At 40.3% G+C, this 12,670-nt stretch overlaps 1 protein-coding gene across 2 annotated transcripts; it reads right to left on the bottom strand.

Moving 5' to 3' along the window:
- On the bottom strand, nucleotides 1–12,645 carry LSM1 (LSM1 homolog, mRNA degradation associated). 2 transcript variants are annotated; one of them, XM_003412533.4, is made up of 4 exons: nucleotides 12,185–12,638; nucleotides 8,013–8,081; nucleotides 6,663–6,778; nucleotides 1–1,933 (listed from the first exon to the last, which is right to left on the bottom strand). In XM_003412533.4, exons 1-4 carry the CDS (start codon nucleotides 12,471–12,473, stop codon nucleotides 1,763–1,765), a joined length of 645 nt encoding a protein of 214 aa, XP_003412581.2. In that variant the 5' UTR covers nucleotides 12,474–12,638; the 3' UTR covers nucleotides 1–1,762. The 2 variants fall into 2 exon arrangements, with proteins under 2 accessions (XP_003412581.2, XP_023406879.1); XM_023551111.2 differs by lacking the exon at nucleotides 8,013–8,081 and having other exon boundaries at nucleotides 12,185–12,645.
- Nucleotides 12,646–12,670: the final 25 nt, after the last annotated feature.

Below are 12,670 nucleotides of genomic sequence, written 5' to 3'. Positions count from 1 at the left end.
TTTCTTTATAAATTACCTATATTAAAACCAAAACAACAGTGAACAGTTCAGAAGTCATATGGTTTACAGGCATTTTGGGCAATTTTAAAAACATTTGAGCTTGTAAAATGTTAAGTATATTAAATACTATAAAAATAATTCACACAGCAAACAAAAAAACCAAACCCGTTGCCACTGAGTCTGACTCACGGTGACCCGTGTGTTGGGGCAGAACTGCTCCGTAGGTCTTCTCAGCTGTGTTCTTTACAGAAATGGATCAGCGGGACTTCCTTCTGCGGTGCTCCTGGGTGGGTTTGGACCACCAACCTTTAGTTTAGCAGTTGAATGCAAACAATTTGCATCACCTAGGGACCTTAATTCACACATAGGAACTAGATATAAGTATCTTACGAAAACGAAGTCTTTGACCAACAGACTTTTAAAAATGTCTGGAGTAATTCTATAGCTGGGAAAAACTAAGAGTCAGAGAGAAGGACTGAGTTGCTTAAGCCCACATTCTACAGAGAGCAGAGCCAGATTCTAACCTGTGTCTCTTAATTCCTCGGTCAGTCCACCGTCCACTAAACCACACTTGGTCTGTTACACTCGCTGTGCAATTGTTGCTGTTCAACAATCACACTAAAAAAGCAGCATCCCTCTGGGCTGTTGGCCAAGACACAAAATAGCCTGCTCTATCAGTCACTAAACCACCATTTTCGATGCTCTTTTTTGATGATCATAGCACAAGAGGCTCAAGACTCAATCCAAAGGGCTAGAAAATCAAACTGAATTAACAGAAGATTGAGAAAAAGTCACTTTAGGAAAATGTTCCACCTTACGGGAACTTACTCTGGAACAGCTGCTGGTGACGCAGGAGCAGCAAGAGCAGCAGTGTTTCTCAGGTACTGCTGCTGCCATCAAGTTGGCCCCCGACTCACGGTGGCCCCTTGCACAACTGGAATGGATCGTTGTGATCCACTGAGTTTTCCCTGCTGATTTTCTCAAGCAGATTGCCAGGCCTTTAACTAGTCCTTTGGTCTGGAAGCTCCGCTGAAGCCTGCTCAACATCGTAGCAGCACGTAAGCCTCCACCAACAGCTAGATGGTGGCTACACATGGAATGCACAGGCCAGGAATCGAACCCAAGTCCCCTGAGTTTTGAGTCTTCTCAAACATTAGGCTCCTATTACAATCAGTTACTGGAACACTTACCTGAAATCTCTTTCCTTAAGCCTGAAAATTTCTATTTCTTATGAGATACAAACGTGAAAAAGACAGAGGGGAAGAAGACCTCCAAGATACTTAGTATGCAAATATTTCTGTGTAACTAGCAGCTTGAAATTGTGACAGAAGGGGACAATCCCAGTGTGGACTGCTCATACCTTTGAGAGCAGAATCTTAATCTATTCACTGGAGGCAACTCAAACTTGGGGGATAAAACTGACGGTTTTGAGATTCATATTTTATTTACAAGTAAGTGAAAAACGTCTCTTATCAAGTCAAATTTGGAATAATGAAAGCAATATAAAGAAGAAACTGCTGGCTCCACAGTGATGTGAGAAAGGAGTCCATGCCACTGTTGCTTTAAACAATGATTTTGTTATTTAAAAAAAAAAAAAAAAAAAAAAAGCCACATGATTTCTTCACTTTGCGTAAGTAAAAGAATTCAAAATAAAAATGACTTTTCAAAATTCTACAGTCTCTGGTCAAAGGTGACCAGGATGTCACTTCTGTTTCAGTGACAGCTCCTGCTCCCCGAGAGCAACTATCCTCGAGCAAAAGACTTAATACTCATCCAGAGTATCTGCCCGAGGGATGGAGAGGCCTCGGTCCTTGAGGGCCTGCACTTTCAGCTTCTCTGCTTCTAGCTTGGTCTGCTGTTCCACCCTTTGTTCTTCTAGGATTTCTTCAATAGACACCTGCTGGAGGGGTGTGTCACTCTCCTTTTCCAAGTCCTACAAAACAAGGTTTGAAAAATGTCACCTGAAGACCAAGAATAAGAAAACAGTACACGTCTAAATGCAAATGGATTCTTAAATTAGGCTTAGGTTGTTTTTCTTAACTGTGACAGGGCTCAAACAGGTAAATTTTCCAAAGAAAAGGCTAGCAACACTACTACAGAATACAAGCTTAATATAAATACAAATGTGGTACGAGGAATCCGTATCACTGTGTGTAAGAGAGATTTTGCTGTTGTTAGCTGGCATCAAGTTGACTCTGTGTGCAGAACAGAACTGCTCCACAGTGTTTTCAAGGCTGTGACCTTTTGGAAGCAGATCACCAGACTTTACTTCTGAGGCACCTCTGGGTGGATTTGAATCACCAACTTTTCAGTTAGTGGTCCAGTGCTTAATCATTTGTGCCACACAGACTCTTAACAAAGCTTTAGGTCATCCAAAATGTTACTCAGTGAAGAACTAACTTATTATTAGTCAAAGATTAGCTTTTCTTAAAGCAACTATCTTCCCAACCCCAGAGAATCCAAGAGAGAAGTTACTGAGACCAAAATGACTTTAAATATACTCTGTATTTTTACATTATCAAAGTCAGATTAATTTCTGGGGGCTGTTGCTCAGTAAGAAGGTAGAGAGCACTGGTTCAAAGTAGCATACCTCTCTCCTTTTTAAAGGCAATAAACTCTCCTTCTGTTGCATTAATCATGAGTCTTTGAATTATAAACTGTTCTTGTTGCCATCGAGTCAATTCTGACTCACAGCAATCCTATAGGACAGTGTAGAACTGCCCTGTAGGGTTTCCAAAGAACGGCTGTTGGATCCAAACTGCTGACCTTTTGGTTAGCAGCCAAGCTCTTAACTACTGTGCCACCAGGGCTCCTAAATTGTAATAGAAGACCCCTTTTCCCTCTGTGGCAACAAGGCTTCTAGAGAAAACCTTAGGCTACTAAATCAGTTTGGGCCCAATATATTTCAACATTATTTTAACTTCTTGCTTAATTAAAACAATTATTTTTTTCCTTATTTTAAAAATACATTCATATTGTAGGAAACTCATAAAAAAAGACAAGTAGAAAAAAGACTTTTTAATTACCTGTAATTCCAGTACAGAAAGAAAACATTTTGATGAATATTTTTCCATTTTTCTAGGTATATACTAACTTAAAAAAAGAAAAAAAACCTACAATGCAAATATTGACTGTAAATTTTCTTTTCACTTAATATGGCATAATATGCTTACTATTTTTTATTTTTGAACACTTTACAAACATTTAATAACAAATTTCATAATGCAGAAGGACCTTGCTATAAGTTTCTCACTAGCTACCGACTGTTTATTCTCGTTAAAATACACACACCCTAAATACAGTTATCACTCTATGCTGTTGTATCATGGAAAGCCTACACAGACAGGGTGTTCTTGTTTCTTACCCTTTCTCCTCTGTGACTTTCAAGTACAAAATTTTGGTAAGGCACAGACACAAACACAAACTCAAACATTAGGCTCCTGTTATTTCAACCTGTCAAGTGATAACTAACCTTCACATGCTCCCAAGGTCTCAGAACCCACAAGGCAGCGGCGTAGCAGATACAGGACTTTCACCACAGAGGCTAGAATAAAAGCCACCCAAAATACATAAGCTAGCCCTTCCCTGTGTCAAAAATCAACAGCACCCAGCAAGATATATACTATCACGTGTAGCTTGCTCTCATAACCTATGGATAGCAGCTGAAGGAAAGAGAATGTTCTTAGCTTAATGTCTTGCCTCTTGGGCTTTTCAATGTTATTCATTAGGCCAGTTGTTATGATGCTGCTTCCCAGTAATCAGATGTATTACTTAAGGCTGTGTGCATCATCATCCTTGAGGCAGAATCCAGGGACTTTATTTTTATTGTACTTCAAGTGAAGGTTTACAAATCGTCAGTCTCTCATACAAAAACTTATATACATCTTGCTATGTATTCCTAGTCGCTCTCCCCCTAATGAGACAGCATACTCCTCTTCGCCACTCTGCATTCCGTGTCCATTCAGCCAGCTCCTGTCCCCCTCTGCCTTCTCATCTCACCTCCAGACAGGAGCTGCCCACATAGTCTCATGTGTCTACTTGAGCCAAGAAGCCCACTCCTCACCAGTATCATTTTCTGTCTTATAGTCCAGTCCAATCCCTGTCTGGAGTTGGCTTTGGGAATGGTTCCCATCTTGGGCTAATAGAGGGTCTGGAAACCATGACCTCTGGGCTCCCTCCGGTCTCAGACCATTAAACCTGGTCTTTTTATGAGAATTTGAGGTCTGCATCCCACTGTTCTCCTGCTCCATCAGGGATTCAGAATCCAGGGACTTTTTAAGCAATGTATTTGTTTACAGGATCTACTTGGTTTCTGAGTATGAGTTTCCCTGGAGTTGGTACATAATTTCTTCTGACTGCTGAGTCATATGATTATATAAGCATTCCTGAATCACTCTTCTCTAGTGATGTTGCTGTAAAAATTTTACAGCATTCAAACCATAACACGTATATTAACAAAAAAGAGGATTTTTCCCACAAAAGGATCCCACGATCAATGATTTTTCAAGAACAAACACATGTTCGCTTTTTTCTCCTCTCACGTACACATCTAGCTACAGGCACAATTATGTCAATGTAGCATGACTGTTGTGTTTATTACCATAAAACTGAAGCTGAGTACGTGTAAATGTTTTAACTTAAATCTTTTCCCCTGATAGTGAAGTAATACGTTTTCTCTTTAAATTCAGCAAAGTATAAAAAAAAGGAAAAAAATAATCACCCACAATCCCATCATGCAAAGATGGGTTAGCTTCTCTGAATATGCTAGTAGACTACCTTATAGTCATTTACCAGTGCCCCAACCCCCATTCTGGAAACCCTGGTGGCGTAGTGGTTTAGTGCCACAGCTGCTAATGAAGAGGTCGGCAGTTCAAATCCGCCAGGCACTCCTTGGAAACTCTATGTGGCAGTTCTACCCTGTCCTATAGGGTCGCTATGAGTCGGAATCGACTCAAAGGCAGTGGGTTTTTTTTTTTTTTTTGGTTTCTGCCCTCATTTTAGAACCAAAACTCAATTCCGATTCACAGCAACCCTACAGGACAGAGCAGAACTGCCTTGTAGGGTTTCCAAGGAGGCTGGTGGATTTGAACTGTTGACCTTTTGGTTAGCACCTGATCTCTTAACCACTGTGCCACCAGGGCTCTGTCTCCATACTAGGTTGCTTTATTTCAGCCTCTACATAATACAAGATACAAGGAGATGACAATTTCTGATGCTTAAACAGGCAACAAATAAATGTATCCAAAAATATCAATCACAAAACTATTTTGAAAAGAAAACAGTATTTGATACATTTCACAGCAGCACTTGTACAACAATATTGACAGTATTAATTAGTTATTTCTAGCTGTTTCTAACAGGAGGTATCGAACCAACCTGATTCTGGCAGTTATCTCCTCATTTTCTCAAATGGCTTGTTGTTAAAAACAGCTACAAACCAAACCACTCCAAAGCCTTGAATAAATTTCATTTAAGATTTGGCTAGGTATTGAAAACTTTAAAAACAAAGAAAAAAATTAAGCAAATATGGTAAGAAACAGGAAAATAGCGCCGGTTTAGCCCTTAACTAGCCTTTAAGGGATTTTTCTGGCAAACCCAATATTCACAGCAGTAGGAGCAAGTCAAAGGTTTTAAATAAGGTCCTTTTAAAAAGTAAATGTTTCACGTAAAACAGGAAATCCAGTTCTATCTTCTTGGAAAAAAAAAAAAAGTCTGAATACTTCTTATAGTTTTATACAAAAGCTTTCAAATAGCTTTATGCACATATGTGTATCTATATATTCATATAAAATAAATAAAAACTTATATAGCAACTACACTTTAGAAGATTTGGTTTAATCTTTCACCTGCCAGCAGTTCTTCCTGTCAAAGACACGTTAGCACCTCCCCCTCCGGCAGCGAGCTAAGGATCCAAGGGAAGCTGAGCTCCACTCTCAGGTTAAGTAATAGAAAGTTCTCTCCTACAATTTTTTTTCCCCTTTAAAAATGGATGTCACGGGACAGGAAATCTGGACAAATGGACACGGGGAACCCGAGGTATGAAGGGAAAAAGGAGAGTGCTGATACATTTTGGGGATTGCAACCAATGTCACAAAACAAGTTGTGTATAAATTTTTGAATAAGAAACTAATTTGTGCTGTAAACTTTTACCTAAAACACACACACACACAAATATGGATACCATGCCACACGTGCAATGTGCCCTTCCTGCAACCACCACTAGTTAATCTTACGTAACAAAAACTATTTGTAACCAATTGTTTAAATGGCTGCAAAATATTCAAACATATGTAACTCATACTCTACTGAATTATTCTTTTGTTAGGCATCAAGGTTTTTCAATTTTCTGCTATTATAGATAGCAGAAATAATATATTAATGAACATATTTGTACAGGGCAGTATTTTTTATGAAGTCAGATAAGGCAATATTTTTTTGCTGTCCATGGGATCACAATCTTTAAATTACTAAAAGGCACTGAAACAAAGTTAATATTCTCTCTAGTTTCCCTCTGTACAACTATAGCTTTCTTAAGTTAATTCAGTGGTTCTGTGAGAAGCAAGGTAAAATGTGGAAAATATTTTTTTCCCCTTTTGAAAAGACAAAAGGAAACCTAACTAGCATGAATATAAAACCCAGAGCAGCTTAACATGTTCACTTACTATTTCTCCTAGAAGGACCACATTTTCTCCTCTGACCACAAAAATCCCTCGAGGAATATCACCGTATTTTTTGCCCACATGAATACGCTCCACAGTCTGATGTAGCACTAAGTTAGCTATAAATGTATAGGGAAGAAACAAAGATATTTAGTTCAAATTGTTGGGTAAAGGTCCGTAACTCAATCACAGTTGTTTCGAGTAGGAAAGATTTAGCTAGACATGATCTATTTCTAATTCTGTGAAGAGCTAAAATGTCAAACAATCTTCTACTATTGTATTGAGTAAGACACATCATTTAGGAGAACTTTAAACCGCAAACCGGAAGAGTATTTCGGATTATGCTGCACTAATGCATATACGTGGATGATGATAGGAATAAACCCAGAAAACTAAATCTCTTTATCAGTTAATTGCTAATATCGGCACAGCTGTAAGAAAATATGAACAGGGAACTTGAAAACTCAAAAGCCTAAACAACTGCAGAGATTAAAACTTTAGTTTTAGAAAGAAACAGATTTTCTATGTTGTGTGGGTATGTGTTTGTGATGATTCACCAAAGATTTAACTTCGTTTCAGTACTGAACAGGATTCACTTAACCCGATGCAGACATCCATGGTTTATGAACCCTAATCAGTTAAGAATAATTATTTCTCTTCTTCCAACTGGATACTACTTGTCTTTGAAGAAAAGCAGAAATTCATGCTCTGATCTTTTATAATTATTTCAATTAGTATGCTGTTTTTCCTCAAGCCCAAATTTGGTGGCCTAACAGGTGTTCAACACATGTCAATGTGAAATGAGACGTCCTCTGAAACAGAAGGAAACACGATCTCTTACTTTAGGAAATTATAGGATATAAAACAAGGACCCAAACTCCTGAGTCTGATGCATTCCTATGTGTAAATATTGAGCTTCATGCTGTGGTCCCCAGAAAGCTTCAGAAAATGCTTTCTACCCAATTTTCATTGGACAGGGAGGGATTACCTTCAGTGCAGGAACTGCTACGAAGTTGCACCCAAGCCAATCTACAAATGAGCCTTTTTCAGTGGACTGAGCTCATTTCTATCATTTTGCTCCCTCTAGTGGGAGAATAAAAAAATAGTCCAAAACATTGCAATCCCATATTCCGGTGAAAACCAGTTTCAGAACCACAAGCTTTCTGAACCACCTATTCGTAATTTAGAAAACAATGATGTATTGACTCAAAGTCATGTTCCATTATGCCAGACAGGGGAAGAAGCTACACATAAATTTCAACATGAGACCACACACACACACACATAAAATGCAATGGGCAGCGATTATTATCCAGAGTACAAGACAAGGGCAGGTCCGTAAGTGAAACATACCAAATTGATCAATGCTTCTTAAAAAGCCTATAAGTGTCCTTCCATCTCGAAGCAGGACCAAGTGCTTTTCTGGGAAAAGAAAAAGATCTTTAGAACGAAACTGTTAGCTTCAGCGAGTTTACAAGGAAGCAGCAGAAATAAAGTTAATAGCAGTTTTGTAGCTGCAGTAGTTCATTTGAGAAGTGAAGGGAGGACCGAGATCGCCTGGGATTTAGGTTACAAGATCAGTGGTGACAAAAATCAGTGCAGTAAAGAAATGTGAAGGACCAGGCTGGCTCTACGGCCTGAGGTTTGACACTGGAACCCTCTCAGTGTCAGTTTCTTTTCTCTTAAATTGAGCATTAGGTGAATGTTTACAGAGCAAATTCGTTTCCCGTTCGATAGTTTGTACGTCCAATGTTTCATGACCTTGGTTTCACTCCTCACAACGTGTGGGCACTCTCCCCTTTCTCCATTTCCACGCTGGGTTCCCCATTTTCTTTCGACCTGATTTCCTACCCCTTCCTGCCTTCTCATCTTTGCTTTTGGGCAGATAATGCTCTTTTGATCTCATATAATTGATCCTTCTAGGGAGTATGTTCCTCTTGGGTGTTGTTTATCTTATGTGCTTGTCTATTGTTTGGCTGGGAGGTGGTCTCTGGGAATGGCTTTGTTCCAGGTTGGAAGGGTGTCTTAGGGCTCAGTGTCAGCTTCTACATTTGCAAATTGAGAAATTTAGTCTACATGATCTTTATGATCTTAAATCTAGAATTATTTTCCCCTCAATTTAAAAGATGAGTTTCTATCGCACACTTTGGGATTAGGGAAGGCTGTAAATAAAACCAGTGTCTAGATATTCAAAATAAAGACTCTGAGAACAAGCTGGAACAGAAACTCAATAATATTTATTGAGAGCTATGTACTTTTTCAGCAGAGAATAAGACTCAAAGTTATCAACCGTATGAATTTTTATTTCTGATGGGGAAAGACAAGAAAATTATCTATTGTGATTAGTACAATGAAATAATAAAGACAGCAGGATGGTATGATGAAGGGAGAGGGGAAGTAGCTACATAAGAAAAGCTGGTGAGAGAATAGTTCTCTGAAGAGGGGGTTCTGAGTCGACATCTGAACAATGAGAAGAAGCCAGTCACTAGAAATGTCAGCAATTCATTTCTCTAATGCCATGCATAAAATACTTTCTAGAAGCAGAACAGAGGAACAAGATAGTGGTTCTGCCCTGAAGGGATTTACAGCCTTCCTTGGGCTGTTTTTTTTTTTTTTTTACCACAAGAACTCAATTTTTAATTACATGAGACTTCAGAGAAAGAAATATATCTAGCTGGAGGAGGTGTCTGAGTGGGATCCTGAAAGGTAGACAGTTTTGGGGCACGGAAAGAGTGATGGGGAAAGATAAAGGGAGGGAAATCTGTAAATGAGACAGAAGAAAAAAAGGCGGAAAGTTGAGAGTGTGAAGAGAAGTAACAGTGGATGAAGTCAGAAAGGGGCCAGGCTGAGTTTGGACTTTATTTCATAGGGAACAAGAAAACACTGAAGACTGATCAGGCAGAAAAAGGAGAGCAGTTAGGAGGCTATTTCCAGATTATACCTGAGGCATGAAGAACAGAGCTGAATCATGGTACAGAAGAGAACAGAAAGGATGAAAAGGCTAACACTGTGCAGGCAGAAGTGATGGGATTTGTCAACTCATTGAGTTTGTGCGTGTGGATATGTGTGAGTGGTGGGGCAGTAAAGTAAAGAAGCGAGTTAAAGAAGATGTGAGTTTTGAGTCATTATGTCTAGGAGGGTTATTTACCAAAAGTTGGGAATAAAAAGATCAACCTTAGGGAGGAAGGTTATTACCTGTTTGTGATTCTGAAGTGCTATCAGGACATCTAGGTAGAAAAATCAGCAGGCAGTTGGAAATGAAGGACTGGAATGCCAAAGAGGTCAGAATTAGAGCAATTTTGGACAAATCCACAATGAGGTGATTTAATTATTATAGTCCAAGTCTCCTAGATATTTAAAGAAAGAAGCAGACCAAAGATGAAATCTAAGAAACTACCTATTTTAGGGAATAGGAGAAGTTTGAAGGGTAAAAAAATCAGCAAGTATCATTGTCAAAGAAGTCAAGAAACAGAATTAAGAATGTAGTGGTGACAGTAAACAATGCTGTGGTGAGGAAGAGAATTCAGAATTGTGCATTAGAGCTGTTGATTGATGACTTTTAAGAATGCATCTTCAGTACAGTGGTGATGACCAAAAACAAACTAACACAACAGACTGCAGGGGTAACAGAGGTGGTCTATCAACAAAAAACCCCCCAAACAAACCCATTGTTGTTGAGTCAATTCCAACTCACAGTGACCCTATAGGACAGAGTAGAACTGTTTCCAAGGCTGTAATCTTTACATATCTCTCTCCTGCAGAGGAACTGGTGGGTCTGAACCACCCACCTTTGGGTTTGCAGCCAAGCACTTGACCACTACACCACCAGGGCTCCTTGTGGTCTATCACAGATGGTCAGAAAGCAGAGTTAAAACAGAGATGACTAAAGAAGTTTGGGGATGAAGATGTGAAAAAAAGGATGGGAGTCTGATGGGGAGACACAGCTGAGAAAAATGTCTGAGCATGGACAGACAAGAACACAGCCGAAGGGAAGGATCCAGGAGGAAAGAGAGATAGAAGAGAAAAAAGGATATTAATGGAACAAGGGTCCAGAAGCAGTGGGAGGAGAGAGAAAATATATGCACACACAGAACAAAAGGAATACTACCTACTCAAACAAGTGGATGGGTGCAGATACAGAAAGACTGAGGATAGGGGAAGAAAATGTGTGAGTGGGGGTAGGGGGTGGGATGCATATCAAACAGCTTCAAACTTCTAGGTAAAGAAGGAGTCCTGATATGATTAATATAATTGATGTCACTAAATTGTATGGCATGGGGCCGCTACAAGTGAACACAACCACCACCACAACAACAAATTGTACATGTGAAAAATGTTAAATTGGCCAAAAAAAAAAAAAAAAAAAAAAAAAAAAGAGAAGGGGACATGGAATCTACATATAGGTAGGGGTTAGAGACCTGAGAATAAACATGATTTTTAGTAAAATGGTGGGATGTGTCAGGGACCTCAGATAATTTAGATTTATAACACGGGAGGCGTGGGGAAAAAGGACATCCTCAGATAACTAAAATCATTACACATTACAGACAGACTTGCACAGTTGTTCATTTATGGATTTGGTCCAATTTACATTTCCTTTTGATAGCAAAATAAATAATTTGGATTTAAAAAATGATCACAGAGAATTTAATCATAGACTCACTCTAACTGGCATACTCTCAGCTACCGACAACAAGAGAGATTGCTGCAATTTGTCTGGAGCTGTTTGCAAACCACTTTGCAGCAATTACACGTTAATGAGACAAATCACACAATTAAAACGATAAAACATGTTACTTGAGGAATAATCCACAGAGAACAGTTTAGAAAAAGGAAAGACAGGACAGCTGTTAAGTAGGTCCTCTTGCTTTTGTACAGGCCTGAGCTCCCCTTCAGGGTAGTAAATAGGAAGAAGGGAGGTGTCAGTAAAAGTAGAAGAAAATTGTCTAACAGAAAAAAAAAAGTTTGAAGTGACTCAGTCTTTCCAAAAATGTCAATACGATGTCTGCCACTGGTCTCTACTATCATAAACTTAAAGTGCTTAACACCTTCATGGTAAATGAAGATTGCACGGATACATCAGAACAAAGCCTCCGTTTAATTGCCAATTAAGTGCAACTGGTGTTTCTTAATGGGTCCGTTCTCTAAGTATTCTTAGCCATCCTTCGGTAACCTGGTACAGTACTTCGTGATATTCCAGGTGGGAGACAGTGGGCGGGGAAGAAGTCTGCTGGGACACTTTCGTGTTCGGGCCTCGGCTGCTCGGTCCCTCCAAGTAGGAGTGAATTCCACAGTTCGGGGACTGGCGGAGGTTGCGGGGGGCAGAATTAAGGTAGTAGGGCGTGTGGGGTGTCATGCGATGTGTACCTTGGCTGTAGAGAATGTCAACGCGGAACACCCACAAGTGAGTTCAAAACAAACGGTCCCCTGCCCTGGACTCATTCTACAATCTCCTTCCAAAAACGCGCCCACCCGGGAGGAAGGGTCTCATCCCAGACTTCACCGTGAGAAGATGAACTACTCACTATCGATGTCCTCGATGAGGCTGGCGGTGCCAGGCATATAGTTCATTTTGAGTTGAGATAAGGTTGTAATGTACAGCGGCAACGGGCCAGCGAGCCCAACACCTCCCTTCTCCTGCTGCAGGCGCCGCCTTGGCGGGACCGGGACAGGAACCCGTCCCCGGACCGCACTCCCGCCCCGGCTTTCAGCCGCCGGGGCCTGCCGGAAACGCCTCCATATTACCACGCCCACTTCCGGCATCACGCGCCCGTCCTCAGGAAGAGGTGGGGCCGTTGTGTGGTCGCAGGACATCCTTTCCCCGTCCCTGATGAAGAGGGAAGAGGAGTCTAGATTGGATAAAACGTGGGAAAATATATTCTCCCTTGTGAGAAACACAGTGCCTCCCCTCACTTTTCTGCTTCCAAGACACCAGAGTCGCGGACCTATGTCCCTCAACTCTCAGACCGGGCAGCAGGAGGGGCGGGACCGCGCCTGGGATTGGCTGTTGT

This window comes from Loxodonta africana, chromosome 19, assembly GCF_030014295.1.
Source record: "Loxodonta africana isolate mLoxAfr1 chromosome 19, mLoxAfr1.hap2, whole genome shotgun sequence".
In the NCBI taxonomy this organism is placed as follows: Eukaryota; Metazoa; Chordata; class Mammalia; order Proboscidea; family Elephantidae; genus Loxodonta; species Loxodonta africana.
This window is presented reverse-complemented; position numbering and strand designations above follow the sequence as displayed.